We start from the raw sequence: 19910 nt of genomic DNA, 5'->3' as shown, positions 1-19910 counted from the left end.
TTTGTACCGTGGCCAATCTATTAAAATAAGTTTAATTTTTTTCAGAAAATCACCAATTTGGCATGCCCTACTTCATGTTTGTCTGACTTCTCGGTAGATTTGAACCCACTTAACCCCCAAATTTCCCCAAATGCTTTGACAAAGTAACTTCTATACAGCATTATTTATTTAATGTGATTAGTGATTCATTTACATTTGTCCCTCAGGCTTAGGCAACCCTGTTATGTGAACTTATGTGATGGGATAGTACAAGATTTTGTCAATAAAGCCATTTCCTCCTTGAACCCACCTCTCCCCATTTTCAGTAGTTTGTTACTGTAGGCTCTGTAAAATGAAGAAAACTAAAAACATAATTTCAAGTGGAAAATAAATGTTTTGTGGAGTGCCTTTTTTACAAGTATGAAACAAAAAGCATGTGTGTTGAAACACAGTAAAAGCTTGTTTTTATAAAGACAAAACAAAAATACCCAAACCGCAAGACACATGGTCAATGAAGAAAATCAGAAAATGTGAGTAGCCTAAACATCAGTATAAGTGCCAAGCGTGCTTGTGAAGTGAAAATCGCCATTATAATTGCAATATAATTCATATAAGTGTTGATATGACAGGTCAAAATAGTTTCACTTAGACACATTGTTTGTGGCCTCGTTCGTGCTTACAGTATGGTATGTCTTCGTGCAACAGGTGGATCTCATTTAGATGTTATCCTTTGTCCTAACAGTCACCACAAATCTTCAACACTTTCACTTGATTGCAACACTTCCCACAAACAAGTTGCTTGCACCTGAACCAGGTGTCATGGGTTCTGTCCCGAGTGCATCAGCTCACTTTGTAGTTTCTCCTCCCCGGGAGCTGTTTGCAATTTGCTCTGAATTTTTGCTGCTGTCTTGACCCTCATATGTCTCTCACATAGCCTGCTTGTCAGACTCATGATGAAGTCTCTCCTGCTCATGGTGTTCATGCATTGTTTAAACAACGGGTAGAGTTGATAGCGGCCAAGTCAAGCATGTTGTAAAACACAGCAACAGGCCAGCGGCGAATTCCTCCTTTCAGTACCATCTGATCTGAAACATTATCCGATCTTAAACATTATCCAACACTCGCTTATCTGCAGCCCGATATGGATCCTTACCTAGATACGGAAAGCCTTTCACCATGAATCAGAATAATAATCGGCGGTATCATGATCTATTTCCTCCCTGAGTCACGTTCGTTCAGATCTTGTAGCAACTCTAACATTGCATGTGCATCCATTCGTCTTGGTTTTGCCATTGTAAGTTATGCACTCTCTCATTGTATAGCCTACTCCAAATAGGCCTAGAGTAGACTAATAAGACTGCTTGGATCCGGTGGACTGGTACAGGGTACACTGTTTTGAGATTACTAATCTATTCTAATTACACAATAGAATGGCCCACCTTGTTTTTCCTTCACAATTGATGATTACATAAATGCATTGTTCGCTGCCCCTCGCTCATCAACTTACCCATTCTCCCCCATCATACTATACTTTATTAATTTCATCTGCTGTTATGTGTGAAATTAGTTTGGGTATAGAAAACATTAAGAACCCTCAGAATAGTCTCAATTTGCCTGGGCATGGAATCTACAAGGTGTCAAAAGCATTCCGCAGGGATGCTGACCCATGTTGACTCCAATGCTTCCCACAGTTGTCAGGCTGGTTGGATGTCCTTTGGGTGGTGGAAAATTCACGATACACACAGGAAACTGTTGAGTGTAAAAAACCCATCAGCGTTGCAGTTCTTGACACAAACCGGTGTGCCTGGCACCTACTACCATACCCCGTTCAAAGGCACTTAAATATTTTGTCTTGACCATTCACCCTTTGAATGGCACACATACACAATCCATGTCTCAATTGTCTCAAGGCTGAATTTTTATTTTTTTAACCCGTCTCCTCCCAATCATCTAAGTGGATTTAACAAGTGACATCAATAAGGGATCATAGCTTTCACCTGGTCAGTCTATGTCATGGAAAGATCAGGTGTTGTTAATGTTTTCTACACTTGTGTAGTGTAACGGTTTTGACTTGAGGTTATTATTTATAGGGGTGCCAGGTAGGTTGTGCCTACCAGAGAACATTGGTTTCTCCTTTTGGTTTGGGAGGGAATGAGTCCCATCTGGTCCGTCAAGTCTACACCAATACAAAGAACTTATGTAATGGTCAGGATGGAAATACACTTCATAAACCCTTAAACATTGGAAAGAACTTCAAAAACAACTTATTTTGCGTCGGTTGTATTACCAACCATTCACACACACATAACAATATAACAAATAATGAGCTCTGGTTCCTCCTGAAATGTTCTGTACCTCGGGCCTAAAAAGTCCAGCCCGGGAAAAGAAGTTCAGGGAGCTCAAGCGACCTTAGTCACGCAATGTTTGTCTGTTCATACAAGTGTAGCGTAAACCCAGTATCAAATCATAATCAAAATAACAATTATTTTACCACACAACCATCAACTATTAATAAGTCCTCAACTACAACTAACTACATAAATCATCACGGTATACATCACACCAAAACACATGCAATACCGTATTCATAAAGGTTGTAGTCAGACAATCCAATCCTCCAAGTGGATCCGATCCGGTGTTAACTTGTTATTATGCTACAGTTGTATTTTTTATTTGATTTAACCGTTATTTAACTAGGCAAGTCAGTTAAGAACAGTTAAGAACAAATTATTTAAAATCACAGCCTACCCCAGCCAAACCCTAACCCAGATCTGTGCTTAGTAGCCAAGGCTATGGTTGCACCATGCCAATGAAATCAACTTGTCATTTAGCAGATATCACAGGCCCTGCTCTACCACAGTCAGCACACATATTTGACAGTAAGAATATTATGGAATGTAAGAGAAGAAAATGGAAAGGATATTTTCCCTAAATGGCTATTGCTGATTGCCACCAGTAGCCACATGAGGAATGCACAGAGCCATGGTTATTCTAGATAAAAGTTATGTTTTGAAACAGAGACCATCCGTGCAATTTGTAGAGTTTTTTTGTTGATGCAAAAATAGGTTAGAATCCTTGGAATCTGCTCTTTCTGATAGGGTATAACAATCAACACGTCTGGCCTGGACCTCTGTAGGATGATATGTAAGAAGTGCTATTTGGTAACCTCCTCGCTTATTTGTTAATGCATGCTGTCAATGTCAGCTGCACAGGTCATCAGTCTCTTTATTCTCTTTAGTTTCAATCTCGTTTATGTGTAGTCTGGATATGCCAGCTGGGCAGGCAACTATTGTCTTGGTCGGAAAATACACTATCATCTAATTTCACTATTTACAGTCAACACATTTTCTGACTGATTACAATGTACATTTTTAACATAATACATGCACCAATTTAGCAATTTGTTATTTATTATGGAATACTTATACAACTGAAATATCAATGGTTAGAATGACTTTCATGGCCATTCTAGTAGTACTAGAATTCCAGCACTCTGAGTGTTAATATACGTTGTTTTCCCAAAATGTATGTTAGCTAGCTAAGTTAGCAATGTTAACCCCATCTGCTGTCAACATCAAGATACAATTTGAGAGCACTAGTTAGCTCCAAAAGTAATTATAGCTTTGACTGCATGGTGATAGTGAATTCAGAGCCTTCAGTGCTAGCTACACTACAAACATCATTTTACCATGTTCCTGTGAAGCAATTGTAATGACATCCTACCACAACATATTCAAGAGTTTCAACAAGGGGTAGTCTGTGTTTAATTTAATTGTGTAGAAACACAGTTTGAGATAATTTTGATGGGATTTTGCAAGTGATTGAATGGGGAATTGGGCTTCCCAGGAAAATGTTGTCCAAGGTTGTAACAGTAACCAAGGGGGGCAGGGCTTAGTGAACGGTCAATTGCCCCTTCCCGTTGCTCAGCTTCCATTCCCCCTGTCATAAGGGGAGTTATAGCTGATTTAAGATGAAATCGTCAACCCTGTTAAGGTCAACCCTGTTACGGTCAACCCTGTCACTTTAATTGTCACCTTTTATAGTCTGTATTTTATTTGTTTTTGTTTAACTCTGGAGATGGGGAAACATGTTTGTTATGAAGTTGAGCGTGCTCTTCATGACAGAATGTTAAAATTTGGTTAAATAAATATAATTTGTTTACAAAATTACACTATCCAAAGGCATTCTATTCGTGGAATGACACAGATACCAAATGAGGAAAACTTGAATGGTGATTATGCATAAGTGTGAATATACAATTCAGTATCGTATGTTGCTCTATGTGTGTGGGATGTGTGGTTGTAAAGGGGGTTAAATAATGACCCTGTCCTTAGCCATCCTCTCGGTTGGGAGAGAATCACTATCTTTGTTCACTTTTCAGCCACTTCAGCCATCATTCTCCAATATACATTCTCATCCATACTGTAAGATTACTAATGGGCTCTGTTTAGCCTTTCATCATCAGGATGGCAGCTCTTGTTTAACTCACTTCAAAACAAATTCAATTGAAAGAGTCACCATTTTCCTGCCCACAGTTTAAAGGACTGTTATTCATCTTCTCTTATGGCCAGTTTGATTTAATTTTATATGACACAATAAGATCTCTACATTGTAATATTTCACATTAAAAACATTAATTGAACATATCCTCTACCAGAAATCTGACATTTTCACAACTGAGTCCAATTTAATTCACTCCATTTACTTTAATCCTATCACTAATGTTTGAATGGGAATTCACTCTAGCACAGTACCCACCCCGTGCTTTCAGTGAAGCCCCAGAACTATAAAACTCCTCTCTCTGTGTTTGTAAGGATCCTGGATCTGCAGGAGAAAGGGGACCTGGACATCCTGAAGCAGAAGTGGTGGCCCAGGAAGGGTCGCTGTGATCTGGACAGCCACTTGGAGGCCCAGCCAGAGGGCAGGTCCCTGAGGCTCCAAAGCTTTGCTGGGGTCTTCTGCATCCTGGCAGCAGGGCTGCTGCTGGCCTGCCTGGTGGCCGCCCTGGAGACCTGGTGGAGCAGCAACCGCTGCCGGCGTGAGCAGCCCAAAGAGGTGACCGAGAATGCAGCCCCGATCCAGGGCCTGGTCCCACCGCGGCCCCTCCCTAGGCCCCGGCCGAGACCCAGACCCCCGGGCCCCCCGGTCCTGCCCAGAGATGCCACTGCCACACTCTACTTTATGGATCCTGGCGCAGACGCCAGCCCTGATTTAGTAGAGCTGCAGTACACCCAGTTATAGGTGTGCCCTGATGATAGTCCAAATTGTTGTGATCTTTTCATTTTTGTTTTTGAGTGGGAGAGAAGTTGGGTTGGGTTTTTTGTACTTCAAAAGAGCCTTTGAATGATTATTAAGATACTTAAACATGCAAATAATTGCTTGTTTTTGCTTGTTTCTGCTTAAAAGTGAGTCATTATCATGGATAGCAATAATGATTACTGCAAAAATATGAATAATGACAATTATGTTGGTTTATTAATTCAACAACGTTGCACTTCGGGGTAGATATTTGCTGCCTCATTCAATGCAAACGCTCTCTTTAGCCCATCCATCCATGTATTACTGCTTCCAAACAGCTTAAACACAACTTCATCCTGCTAGAGACTGGGCAGCCCCTGGTGGTGTGCAGACATAAAAGGCTTGACAAGGATCCCTAAACTAAAGTGTGAGCAAACAAGACACTGTCTGTTTGATTGGACAATACAATAAAGCAGTAAGTCCCACAGAAAATAACGGACTTAATGTAAAATTGTTGTCATGATGGCTATATATGATTAATGGAGCATTATATTATCGAGTGATGATTTATTAAACATTAATTGTCCTTTAGTGTAATACTCCATCATAAAGGTGTCTTTGGATCTCATAACTTATCATGTTCTTCAATGACAGGTGTTATTTCACAATATATGTAATTTAACAGACACTTTTATCTAATGCGACTTAGTCAAGCGTGCATCCCATTTTACATGTGGGTGATCCTGGGAATCGAACCACTAACCTGGCTTTAACGAGAGCCATGCGATACCAACTTAGCTACAAAGACCACTTATGACAGCTACAGTGTATGTAGACAATATGACAACAATTTCCAGTAAATTGTACCCAGTCCAAATACGCCCTATACGTGTTTTTGCAATTATATGTCAATCTCCAGATACCATGCTGGTTATTTACGAACTGTATTATTGTCTGTGATCCTATGCAGGCCACTAAGGTCTACAGTCTGGAAAGGGTTTCTGGTCCATTGACATATAATGACATTACAAGTGCTTCACCGGAAAGCAAGTGTGACATGTGGACAGACAGAGACTGGGAGGAGGCAGAAACTATTGACACAGTTCAGGAGAGACCTGAGATATACGGGGTACTGTGTGGGGTTGGGGGGAGGGCATGGGCGATGGGTAGGAATAGATATGTATCGCTTCACTGGTCGTCTTACTCCATGGTCTCTTCTGTTGTTTGGCGTCTTTATGTTATGATTTAAACAGAATGGATGCATGGGAAATGTTTGGTAACAATGAGAGGAAGGAGAAGGAGAAGTAGCTAGGAGGCCATACTTTTGGCTGTTTTCCGGTGCACTAGATTTTTCTGCGCGATCCTATTATCCATAACATTTCTTTTGGCACTTTTGGTTGCTCCTCAACTCCAAATAACAACGTTTGGAGTAGTGAACGACCAAAAATATAGAGACTTTCAAAAAATGATTTCTTTAAATGATTTTAGGTCTTTGTCTCCTTCATTGTGTCTATCTTGTCCCACAAAGTGTGATGCATTGGCATTGTATACCCATCTCAACCAGTCGGTCTATAAGGACGTGATTCTTTTCATGCAGTAGTGTGCTACAGGTACAGCATCTGTTGTCCATAGAAACATTTATTTAAAGAAAGGCATTCTACACAGCAAATTGGCCAGTGTTAACAAGTGTTCATTCTCTTGGTGTTACATTAGCTGTGTTAAGTGTTGATTTATGAGTTGTTTTTACACCCTCTGTACTAATATAACTCCCAGGTGAGAGTTACTGTACAGAGGTTGGGCGGTGGCAGTGAGCAGTGTTGATTGAGCTTCCAATTTTAACTTGAACCTTCCTGTGCATCTAATTGCCTATGGTTCAATGGCAGCTGGAATTGTGCAGTAGTGTAAGGTAAGTAATATGTTCATGTTTTAAAATATTAAATATTTAAATAGTTAGCTGGTGGCCAAACTTGTTATATCGGCTAAGTGAATGGTCGAGATCTTTGTTTATAGATAATAGCTACGTCAGTGAACTTTAGATTTAGAAGGTTGCTAGCTAGCTAACATGGTTAGTTAATGATAGCGTTAGATTAATTAGCTATCTAGCTAAATGTTAGCGGGAACTTTATCTCAACTTCATTAGTTCGCTAAAATTAGCAAGTGATTAGATTGGGTTGTGACCGAGTGTGATCAATTTGAGCCTTGTTTGGTGCAGCATGTAGCTAGCCAGGAAGTGAAGGTTACAAAATGGCTAATATCTACTAATTTGTTCTTCAAAACGCATATAACTAAGAATGTTTGTCTGGCAAAAAAATTGTTAGCTAGCTATATAGCTGCCTACAACACCGACCTCAACTGTAACTGAGTGCTAACGTTAGCTAGCTAGCACACATGGCCAGACGCTGTACGGTTTTCCTCAGCCATTTAGATGAACATGTCTATGGTGTGTGTTTGTTGTTAATCACAGATCAGACATTGTGTTCATGCCAATACAGCTTGAAATGTATACAGTTTAACTTTCCAATATATTTTAGTGGTGGTGGTAACTGTATGTAGCTAGTTAGTTTGGTTGGTTGATTTCACTGGAATATTGCCTTGCCAGCCCCAGATCCGCAGGCAGGTAGAAACCTGTTACATCATTAAAGTGGCATTTGGAACAAATGGTTGATCCACTGCAGGGAAGACAAAGGGGAGACAGTATAAGGGGGCATTTTGTGTGATTGTTTCTATATGTAAAGCTTTACCATAAAATGTTTGCAACCAAATTTAACTTAAATATGACATTGTATGTAATCACATTTTGCAGGAGTGCAGAGTAACATGTTGGTGAAGGTCCAATACCAAAAATGCAAGAAGTTTATGAAGTTGCAGCCTGGTTTCATTAATCAGAGATTTCATTAATCAAGGTGAATATATGAACTGTCTGATGTATTTTCTGAAATTGAACACTTGGGCTTGATTTGGGTCAGACCTATTATTGTTGCCCCCTAGGTGGCTTATCTCTCTGATTAGTCTCTCTTTTTTGTAGTCCAAAATAGGTTTGGACTGCCCCCTTCAGCACAAATACACGTTATTGATGATTCACAAAAGGAGGTGGTGGAGGATGTCCTGCTGGACCTGATTGAGGCCAGTCCAGACCTGTGCCTCACAATCTTTCTACAGTCTCACATAATGTTTTCAAGTAACATGAATATATAGATTGATTGCTTTGGTCCATTGTTTGTGCTCAGACTTTTTCCTGCCGGCTGTCTAACATCTACTTCGTGAATAGACACATTATCCCTCTCGTCAAGTGATTTAGACATGAGATCTAAAAAGGTCAAAACAACCTCAGGAGATTTAGCCATAACTGATATTGGATATTGATAATCCCATTTCTGTGTTTGGTCTTCATGGAGATAGCGACAGCATAAAACAACCCAAAATTGTTTAACTTTTCTCTTGTCTTAATAGATGGTCCGAGATGCCCTGACTAGTAGACCTGGTGGGTAAGACATATTAGATGTTGAAGTTGAGTTTATCCACTTTGTTTTAGGTAAATCAGGACTTTTTGCTGATGTTTGACAATGAAACAACCTCTAAATTCATTGAAAAGTTGGACACTGTATTGAAGCCTAAAGTCATCAAATTGGCAAAATCCCGACAACGACCACCGATTTGTGTCGCCTGCTGAAAACTGCCAGAGAATGACAGCGAAACCGGTAAGTGGATTATCTCGTGGTTAAAGCAATGTTTCAAACTCAGCGATATTGTTTTATGTGATTTGGGATGTTTGCCTTTTCTTGTGCTCAGACTGGGACAATGATATGTCCTCCATGCTGCTGCTGCTTCATCTCCTCCTACCACCAGCAGGAGGGAAGAGGACCAAGATCAGTGCCAGTGATGCTGTGGGCAGACTAGTGCACTTTCATAAGGTAAGATGATACAGTAATTGTTGTGTAATTTCTTTTTTGGATTGTCTCTTCATTATCTTAACATGTAGAGTGTGACTTAAAAAAGACCATTTGTGTTTTGCAGTCATGCTGCAGCATTGAAGACCATCTTGATGTGAGCCATGGTCAACAGCCATACCTCCTTGCCGTCAGAAGAAGACAGAGCAAGATTGTCAACTACTACATTGGGGTGGACAAGAGGCTTGTTTACTGCCAGGCAGCTAGTGGTCTGTGTGCATTTGAACTGTTCAAAAGCCCACTTTGTCTTTAACCTGATGTATGATGATGCGCTTGTCAACTTCTATACATTTGTGCAGACAGCCATCTACAACATTGATGTAGACAAAACAAGAGAGACCCCTAGCGTGAGAGTTGTGGACAAAACGTCTTAACTATATAAATGTATACTACGGTGCTTTGTTGCACAGAAACAGCCAGTCATTGATATTTCATTTGATAATAGCTTCTATCCCTCCACCAAGTTCAGATTGATCTGTGCTCAGGATGGGTATATCAAATCAAATCAAATGTATTTATATAGCCCTTTGTACATCAGCTGATATCTCAAAGTGCTGTACAGAAACCCAGCCTAAAACCCCAAACAGCAAGCAACGCAGGTGTAGAAGCACGGTGGCTAGGAAAAACTTCCTAGAAATGCCAAAACCTAGGAAGAAACCTAGAGAGGAACCAAGCTATGAGGGGTGGCCAGTCCTCTTCTTGCTGTGCCAGGTGGAGATTATAACAGAACATGGCCAAGATGTTCAAATGTCATAAATGACCAGCATGGTCAAATAATAATAATCACATGCAGAACAGCTGAAACTGGAGCAGCAGCACGGCCAGGTGGACTGGGGACAGCAAGGAGTCATCATGCCAGGTAGTCCTGAGGCATGGTCCTAGGGCTCAGGTCCTCCGAGCGAGAGAAAGAAAGAGAGAAAGAAAGAGAGAATTAGAGAGAGCATACTTAAATTCACACAGGACACCGGATAAGACAGGAGAAGTACTCCAGATATAACAGACGGACCCTAGCCCCCAGACACATAAACTACTGCAGCATAAATACTGGAGGCTGAGACAGGAGGGGTCAGGAGACACTGTGGACCCATCCGATGATACCCCCGAACAGGGCCAAACAGGAAGGTTATAACCCCACCCACTTTGCCAAATAACAGCCCCCACACCACTAGAGGGATATCTTCAACCACCAACTTACCATCCTGAGACAAGGCCAAGTATAGCCCACAAAGATCTCCGCCACGGCACAACCAAGGGGAGGGCACCAACCCTGACAGGAAGATCACATCAGTGACTCAACTCACTCAAGTGACCCCTCCTAGGGACGGCATGAAATAGCATCAGTAAGCCAGTGACTCAGCCCCTGTAATAGGGTTAGAGGCAGAGAATCCCAGTGGAAAGAGGGGAACTGGCCAGGCAGATACAGCAAGGGCGGTTCGTTGCTCCAGAGCCTTTCCGTTGACCTACACACTCCTGGGCCAGACTACACTCAATCATATGACCCACTGAAGAGATGAGTCTTCAGTAAAGATTTAAAGGTTGAGATCAAGTTTGTGTCTCTCACATGGGTAGGCAGACCATTCCATAAAAATTGAGCTCTATAGGAGAAAGCCCTGCCTCCAACTGTTTGCTTAGAAATTCTAGGGACAATTAGGAGGCCTGCGTCTTGTGACCGTAGTGTACGTGTAGGTATGTACGGCAGGACCAAATCAGAGAGATAGGTAGGAGCAAGCCCATGTAATGCTTTGTAGGTTAGCAGTAAAACCTTGAAATAAGGTTTTCTAGGATTCTAGCAGCCGTATTTAGCACTAACTGAAGTTTATCTAGTGCTTTATCCGTGTAGCCGGAAAGCAGAGCATGGCAGTAGTCTAACCTAGAAGTAACAAAAGCATGGATTAATTTTTCTGCATGATTTTTGGACAGACAGTTTCTGATTTTTGCAATGTTACGTAGTTGGAAAAAAGCTGTCCTCGAAACAGGCTTGATATGTTCGTCAAAAGAGAGATCAGGGTCCAGAGTAATGCGGAGGTCCTTCACAGTTTTATTTTTGACGACTGTACAACCATTAAGATTAATTGTCAGATTCAACAGAAGATCTCTATGTTTCTTGGGACCTAGAACAAGCATCTCTGTTTTGTCTGAGTTTAAAAGTAGAAAGTTTGCAGCCATCCACTTCCTTATGTCTGAAACACAGGCTTCTAGCAAGGGCAATTTTGGGGCTTCACCATGTTTCATTGAAATGTACAGCTGTGTGTCATCCACATAGCAGTGAAAGTTAACATTATGTTTTCGAATGACATCCCCAAGAGGTAAAATATATAGTGAAAACAATAGTGGTCCTAAAACGGAACCTTGAGGAACACCGAAATTTACAGTTGATTTGTCAGAGGACAAACCATTCACAGAGACAAACTGATATCTTTCCGATAGATAAGATCTAAACCAGGCCAGAACCTGTCCGTGTAGACCAATTTGGGTTTCCAATCTCTCCAAAATAATGTGGTGATCGATGGTATCAAAAGCAGCACTAAGGTCTAGGAGCACGAGGACAGATGCAAAGCTTCGGTCTGATGCCATTAAAAGGTAATTTACCACCTTCAAGTGCAGTCTCAGTGCTATGATGGGGTCTAAAACCAGACTGAAGCATTTCGTATACATTGTTTGTCTTCAGGAAGGCAGTGAGTTGCTGCGCAACAGCCTTTTCTAAAATTCGATATAAGCCGATAATTTTTTATATTTTCTGGTGCAAGGTTTGGCTTTTTCAAGGGAGGCTTTATTACTGCCACTTTTAGTGAGTTTGGTACACATCCGGTGGATAGAGAGACGTTTATTATGTTCAATATAGGAGGGCCAAGCACAGGAAGCAGCTCTTTCAGTAGTTTAGTTGGAATAGGGTCCAGTATGCAGCTTGAAGGTTTAGAGGCCATGATTATTTTCATTATTGTGTCAAGAGATATAGTACTAAAACACTTGAGTGTCTCCCTTGAACCTAGGTCCTGGCAGAGTTGTGCAGACTCAGGACAACTGAACTTTGAAGGAATACGCATATTTATAGAGGAGTCCGCAATTTGCTTTCTAATAATCATGATCTTTTCCTCAAAGAAGTTCATGAATTTATTACTGCTGAAGTGAAAGCCATCCTCTCTTGGGGAATGCTGCTTTATAGACTGCAGTTTTCAACATACTCAGGTTTCTGAAAACATTTGAATAGTATTCATAAGAATATTGGTCAAGTAGTTGATGCATTAAGCTTAGAAGGGCCCTCTCATGTATCCGATTCTCCAGTGCAGTCAGAAGCTCCACAAATGGGTGGTGACATTGGTGTCCCACATGATAACACTCAAAGTGATTGTTTTGAGAAGAATGGACATTCAAATCAAATTTTATTGGTTTATTAGTCGCCGAATACAACACGTGTAGACCTTACAGTGAAATGCTTACTTACGAGCCCCTAACCGGCGGTGTCATTTAAAATAATAAGAGATAAAAGTAGCAAGTAATTAAAGAGGAGCAGTAAAAAAATAACAATATATACAGGGGGGTGCCGGTACAGAGTCGATGTGCGAGGGCACATCTGTTAGTTGAGGTAGTATGTACATGTAGGTAGAGTTAATTAAAGTGACTATGCATAGTTTGACAACAGAAAGTGGCATGGAGAGGGGAGGGGCAATGTGAATATTCTGGGTAGCCATTTGACTAGATGCTCAGGAGTCTTATGGCTTAGGTGTAGAAGGTGTTTAGAAGCCTCTTGGACCAAGATTTGGCACTCCTGTACCACTTGTTGTGTGGTAGCAGAGAGAATGGTCTATGACTAGGGTGGCTGGAGTCCTTGACAATTTTTAGGGCCTTCCTCTGACACCGCCGGGTATAGAGGTCCTGGATGGCTGGAAGCTTTGGCCACAGTGATGTACTGAGCCATTCGCACTACCCTCTGTAGTGCCTGGTGGTCGAAAGCCGAGCAGTTGCCATACCAGGCAGTGGTGCAACCAGTCAGCATGCTCTCGATGGTGCAGCTGTAGAACCTGTTGAGGATCTGAGGACCCATGTCAAATCTTTTCAGTCTTCTGAGGGGGAGTAGGTTTTGTCATGCCCACTTCAAAACTGTCATGGTGTGCTTGGACCATGTTAGTATGTTGGTGATGTGGGCACCAAGGAACATGAAGTTCTCAACCTGCTCCACTGCAGCCCCATCGTGCTCTGTCCTCTTTTTCCTGTAGTCCACAATCATCTCCTTTGTCTTGATCATGTTGAGGCAGAGGTTGTTGTCCTTGCACCACACGGCCAGGTCTCTGACCACCTCCCTATGGGCTGTATCGTTGTTGTCGGTGATCAGGCCTACCGCTGTTGAGTCGTTTCTGGCCGTGCAGTCATTAGTGAACATGGACTACCGGAGGGGGCTGAGCACTCACCCCTGGGGGGCCCCTGTGTTGAGGATCACCGTGGCAGATGTATTGTTACCTGCCCTTACCACCTGGGGGCGGCCGGTCAGGAAGTACAGGATCCAGTTGCAGAGGGAGGTGTTTAGTCCCAGGGTCCTTAGCTTATTGATGAGCTTTGAGGGCACTATGGTGTTGAACGCTGAGCTATAGTCAATGAATAGCATTCTCACATAGGTGTTCCTTTTGCCCAGGTGGGAAAGGGCAGTGGAGTTCAATAGAGACTGCATCATCTGTGGATCTGTTTGGGTGGTATGCAAATTGGAGTGAGTCTAAGGTTTCTGGGATGATGGTGTTGATGTGAGCCATGACCAGTCTTTCAAAGCACTTCATATCTACAGACGTGAGTGCTACGATTCGGGTAGTCATTTGGGCAGGTTACATTAGTGTTCTTGGGCACAGGCACTATGGTGGTCTGCATGAAACATGTTGTAATTACAGACTCGTACAGGGATAGGTTGAAAATGTCAGTGAAGACACTTGCTAGTTGGTCAGCACATCCTCACAGTACACGTCCTGGTAATCCATCTGGCCATGTGGCCTTGTGAATGTTGACCTGTCCAAAGGTCTTATTCACATCGGCTGCGGAGAGCATGATCACACAGTCTTCTGGTGCTCTTTCATGTTTCAGTGTTATTTGCCTCGAAGCGAGCATAGAAGTAGTTTATCTCATCTGGTAGGCTTGTGTCACTGGGCAGCTCTTGTCTGTGCTTCCCTTTGTAGTCTGTAATGTTTTAAAGGCCCTGCCACATCCGGCGAGCGTTGGGGCCGGTGTAGTATGACTCAATCTTAGTCCTGTGTAGACGCTTTGCCTGTTTCATGGTTCGTCGCAGGACATAGTGAGATTTCTTACAAGCTTCCGTGTTAGAGTCCGGCTCCTTGAAAGCGGCAGCTCGAGCCTTTAGCTCAGTACGGATGCTGCCTGTAATCCATGGTTTCTGGTTAGGGTATGTACGTACAGTCACTGTGGGGGGCACGTCATTAATGCACTTATTGATGAAGCCAATGACAGATGTGGTGTACTCCTCAATGCCATTGGAGGAATCCCGGAACATATTCCAGTCTGTGCTAGCAAAACAGGCCTGTAGCTTAGCATCTGCTTCATCTGACTTTTTGCTTGTAAGTAGGAATCAGGAGGATAGAATTATAGTCAGATTTTCCAAATGGAGGGCGAGGGAGAGCTTTGTATACATCTCTGTGTGGAGTATAGGTGGTCCAGAGTTCTTTTCCTTCTGGTTGCTCATTTAACATGTTATAAATGAGGTGAAACGGATTTAAGTTTCCCTGCATTAAAGTCCCCGGCTCCTAGTGCCTCCTCTGGGTGAGCGTTTTCTTGTTTGCTTATGGCGGAATATAACTCATTTAATGATATCTTAGTGCTCACCTCTGACTGTGGTGGTATGTAAACAGATACAAAGAATATAGATGAAAACTCTCTCGGTAGGTGATGTGGTCTGCAGCTTAGCATGAAAAACTCTACCTCAGGCGAGCAATAGCTCGAGACTTCCTTAAATATTGTGCACCAGCTGCGCATAAAATACCAGACGCCGCTGTTCTATCCTGCCGGTACATCGTTTAACCAGCCAGCTGTATTTTGATATTGTTGTCATTCAGCCATAACTCCGTGAAGAATAAAATGTTAGTTTTTAACGTCCCATTGGTAGTTTAATCTTCCCAGTAACTTGTCCATTTTATTGTCCAAAGATTGCTTGTTTGCGAGCAGAATTGAGGGGTGCAGTTTTTTTTCCGATCGCCTCCTACGCAGAAGGCAGCCCGCCCTCTGCCTTCTCTTCACGCAGATCACTGGGGTCGGGGCCTGTTCCCGAGGGAGCCGTATATCCTCCGCCTCGGGCTCGTCAGAGTCGTGAAAGAAGAAAAAGGATTCTGCTAGTCCGTGGTGAGTAATCGCAGTCCTGATGTCTAGAAGTTATTTTCCATCATAAGAGTTGGTAGCGGCAACATTATGTACAGTAAAACAATAAGTTACAAATAACACAGATAAACTAACAAAAAAACAATCGGTTGGGGGAACGTAAAACGTCTGCCTTCTGCTCCGGTGCCATTTTACTTACCGGCGCTGTTTTACAGTCTTGCTAAAGATATGTGTGCCTCCATCATTGATAAGTTGCTTACTTGTGGTGTCGTGTCTACAGTAGTGTGTGATTTAGAAGAGCTTACTACCACTCCCAAATTAAACAAGCTCTTCTGTCAGTTAGGCCTATGAATAACCCCTTGATTTCGAAACGTGCGCTTCTCTCTAGAATCTACTCGTTTGACTATGGGTACTCGGAGCACAAAAACCGTCCAACTAAAGTCAACCTAGAGTGGAAATAGCATAGCACTTAATTATATTCAAACTCTGTGTCTTGTGAGAAATGTTCACTTGATTTTGGGTGATGTTCCACCAGGAAATAAGAACTGGAATTTACTGCTCATCTTACTTCAAATAATCAACAGTTTTTTCCCCTTTTCTTAGCCAGGGCATGACTGTGTATCTGAAACATTCGATAATGCCTTAACATCACTTACCCAGCATGCATACATTACCCAGCATGCATAAGATAAATCGGCCCTTTATGGCATAATGTGGAGCATGAGGTTTGAGGAAAAGTACAAACTCTTTAAAAACACCCTCAAGAACATCACTAAGTCCCTTTCCAAAAAACACAAATTTGTTATAGGCCATCACAGGGAGATATGACCATTGCGACATACAGAGTATGTGTAACGATGTTCGTCTGAGGGAGGTGTTGACCAAAGCGCAGCATGGTAAGTATTCATGTTATTTTTATTTAAACTGAACACAAAACAAAATAACAAAGAGAATGAACGAAAACTAAACAGTCCTGTCAGGTACAATGTACATGAAACTGCCATGCAACTGGACTCAACACTACAGTACATAGTGGTGTACAGTATAGAGGCTGCTGGGAGACTGTGTCTGGTGTGTCTGGTGTCTGGTGTCTGGTGTCTGAAACACAAAACAGAAAACAACTACCCACAAAACCCATGTGGACAAGAGCTACCTAAGTACGGTTGTCAATCAGCGACGATGACAGACAGCTTTCCCTGATTGAGAACCATACCCGGTCAAAAACAAAGAAGTACAAAAACATAGACAAAAGAACAGAACGCCCGCCCTAGTCACACCCTGGCCAAACCAACATAGAGAATAAAAAGCCTCTGTGGCCAGGGTGTGACAGTATGGACCGATGAAAGCATTTTCCCTGAGTGATTTTACTGGTGGTGAGGAGTTGGCAGCGTCACTTCAGGTCACTATGCAGAAAGCCATTTACTTTACCAGCTGGGTTAAGATGGATGGCACAGAGTACAGAGAGGGACTGTTAGTTTGCAGTAAGATGGAGCATGAAATCCCAGACTTTTGTGGTTGACTATATTGTATACCTATTGCTAGACAAGTTGCATACTGATAAGTTCAGTGAACATTACCATGCATTCGCTGTGTTTGATAGTGTTGTTGTCAATGTTGATGATCTGAAATTGTATAATCCTTTTATCCTTCAAAGTGCTTATGGTGCTGATGAGAGCCTTTATGTTGTTCCTTTGTATGACATTATTGGCAACTTTGTCAAGAAAATTGCATACCTAGTCTTTTGAGGGCTTCCACTTGTTTTAAATAGCAACTCTGCAAATAATTTTAATGTGCCCGTGATGCACTGTTTTGACTGTGATGCGCCTGTGATACACTGATTTCATTTTAATGTGTCTGTGATGCACTGATTTAAATTGAATGTGCCTGTGATGCACCTCTTTCATTCTAATGTGCCTGTGATGCACTGTTTGTGGTATAAATAAATGAAACAAAGCAGAGTCACTACTCTTGTAACGAATCCTTTATTTCTTCTTTTAACTTGCCTTCTACTTGCAGGCTTGATTTATGAATGGGAGAAAATCAGACAAAAAATGATTATTTTCTAGTGTGCATATTTAGCACTTCCTGGTGTCAATTCAGCTACAGGATGCATTCTCTAGAGTTGATCCCCAACATTGAAAGTTGTTACTGCTTAATACCGGGGGTGTTGAAAAAACACTCAAATGGGTCATTTGAACAACATCTGAGGTGTTATATTTTAACACTCCCAACTGTATCAATATGAACACTAAACCTGTTAAATTAACACTGAGTGGCCCTATATAAACACTGGATTTGAACAACATCTGAGGTGTTATATCTTAACATTTAGAGTTTCAATATTAGCATTACAAAAAGTGTTAAATTAACACTGATGAGAAAGTACCTAAATAAACACTGGACGAGTGTTCAAATTAACATGCCTGGTGTTAAATTAATACTTTCAAATTTGTTGTGTACTGAAGGAAGAGACTTTCTGGTAATAGTTCATTGTAATTGTGGATACATGCTTAAAATAACACATTTCAGATGAAATCATTTAATTTTTTGTTGTAAGGTAATGTCTCACCACCATTATGCTTGAATTTTCCAGCTTGTGATTGCAGCGAGTGTTGACGTAGGTTTTACGTTAGTGTTCCTTGAATAATATTGTTTTGAAGTAATTCCATATTTTCTAATAGGAAATGTAATGTAGACAATGTGGAGAATTAACCATGTTAAATCAAACAATTGCTCATCACAGCTTCTTTCTCCTTCAAACCTTTCTTTACCCCCCCCCTTTTCACTTTTCTTGCACTTCTCCTCCCTAATAACCTTTGTCTCTGTATCTTTCTCCCTTTCTCTCTCCTCCACTCTCTCTCACTCTCTCTCTCCAGGACAAAGAGGTGAATCTAGAGCAGGTCCACAAGCGTTTGAACAGCCTCCTTGACGAGGACATGGTGCACAAGCAGCTGCCGGGCCAATCTATCGAGATCTCTGCCCTGGACATCAGCAGCATGCAGCCCAGCCAGTCCCTGGAAGGCCTGCCTTCACGGGACCACTACCTGGGCCATCACAGGGAGTCGGTCTCTGTGACCACTTTCCTCCAGGAGGGACAAGGAGCAGGAAGGACACTTGGCAGGGGCACTGGCAGAACCCTCCCCCTACCCCTCAGCAGCGCCACCATGCCCGCTATCCGCTGCAAACACAGGGCGCCCAACGGGGGGCTCTGCCAACAGAGCCCTGTCAAGACACCAATGCCAAAGTCATACCAATCAGGGCCTGGAAGAACCATTCCAGAAGCCACTGATGTAAGCCATGGGACTTCAATCTGACTACTCAGCCTCAGCGCAATCACAGACACTCAAACTCCGTTTATACTAGGTTCTAACATGCATCTTTTTTCCTCCACATTCTGATTGTGCTCACATTTTTTGACAGGTGTAGATAATGGAAAGATGTTTTGTGATCTGATTGTGATGGCTATCTTACAAGTGTAGACGGATCTGGACAGTGAAACCATTTAAGTCATCATTACACAACCCTCTGAAATCATTGACTTTTGGCATCAATACTGTATGTGTATTAAAAAATATATATTATTTGGAAATATGCTTTTGTTAAATATTTTGCATACAGGGAGGGACCAGGAAATCTGGTCAACAATGCGTGGACCCATGTCTGAAAATGTGGGCCCAATCAGAATGTGGACAAGATCAGGATTCATGCTGACTGTGGTGAGCTATAGGCTAAAGGATCAATCGTCACAGGTGACAGAAAATATAAATGTCTGGCATTTTATTTTATTTTTCACTGAAGAAATATGGAGGAAAACAGAATTAGGAAAATGACTTTCATGTACATATTTGTAAGTAAGGACAAAAAGAGGTGAGGGGAAAAAAACTGTATTTTGAATATTCTCAATTTTTTAAGTTGGGTTTAAAAAACAGATACAAAATTATACAAAAAATTACTGTTTGAATGGCTTTGTAAAATTTGTTCTAAATTAAGGTGATAATTCCTTCTGGTTGTTTTCTAAGTGCCAAGTTCAAATATGTTTTCTTTCAAATTAACATTATATGAATGTATGAAATTTATGAAAAGACACTTCAAAGACAGTGGAAAGAGTTGATTTGTTTCATATGAAAACAATAAAGAATTATAAAAATATGTTTTTGTACCACGTCGCTTTTGTAATCCATCATTTATTTTCATATATGAGTGAGTAGGCGTGTCTGAATACCCATACCTGCATTCTAAATAGTAGGCATTTTAGGTATACGAAAATAGAATGTTTGTCTGCTCTCTCATTGGCTAAAATGTTCCCACCTGATGTCGCCACTTCTCGCCAGCCTGACATCTTTGAGGACATGTATTTCCATTGTTAGAGCCAGGCACTCAAATATCTTGTCAATATAATAGACAATATTTTGTTATACTCATTTCAACTTTTCATCTAGT

The 19910-nt window shown here is 41.6% G+C and overlaps 1 protein-coding gene across 2 annotated transcripts in view; it reads left to right on the top strand.

The window, feature by feature from the left end:
- Positions 1-19620, top strand: part of LOC109899747 (glutamate receptor ionotropic, delta-1) — a 472062-nt gene extending 452442 nt beyond the window's left edge. The window contains exons 15-16 of one of the 2 annotated variants that reach the window (XM_031835660.1): positions 4794-5034; positions 18347-19620. In XM_031835660.1, coding sequence (XP_031691520.1) covers positions 4794-5034; positions 18347-18784 — 679 coding nt within the window. In that variant the 3' untranslated portion in view covers positions 18785-19620. Of the gene's footprint in view, positions 1-4793; positions 5221-18346 lie in introns of both variants that reach the window. The other variant, XM_031835661.1, reaches the window with a different exon arrangement.
- Positions 19621-19910: the final 290 nt, after the last annotated feature.

This window comes from Oncorhynchus kisutch, linkage group LG11 (genome assembly GCF_002021735.2).
Source record: "Oncorhynchus kisutch isolate 150728-3 linkage group LG11, Okis_V2, whole genome shotgun sequence".
In the NCBI taxonomy this organism is placed as follows: domain Eukaryota; kingdom Metazoa; phylum Chordata; class Actinopteri; order Salmoniformes; family Salmonidae; genus Oncorhynchus; species Oncorhynchus kisutch.
Note: the sequence above shows the minus strand (reverse complement) of the source record. Positions and strands in the feature narration are given on the sequence as shown.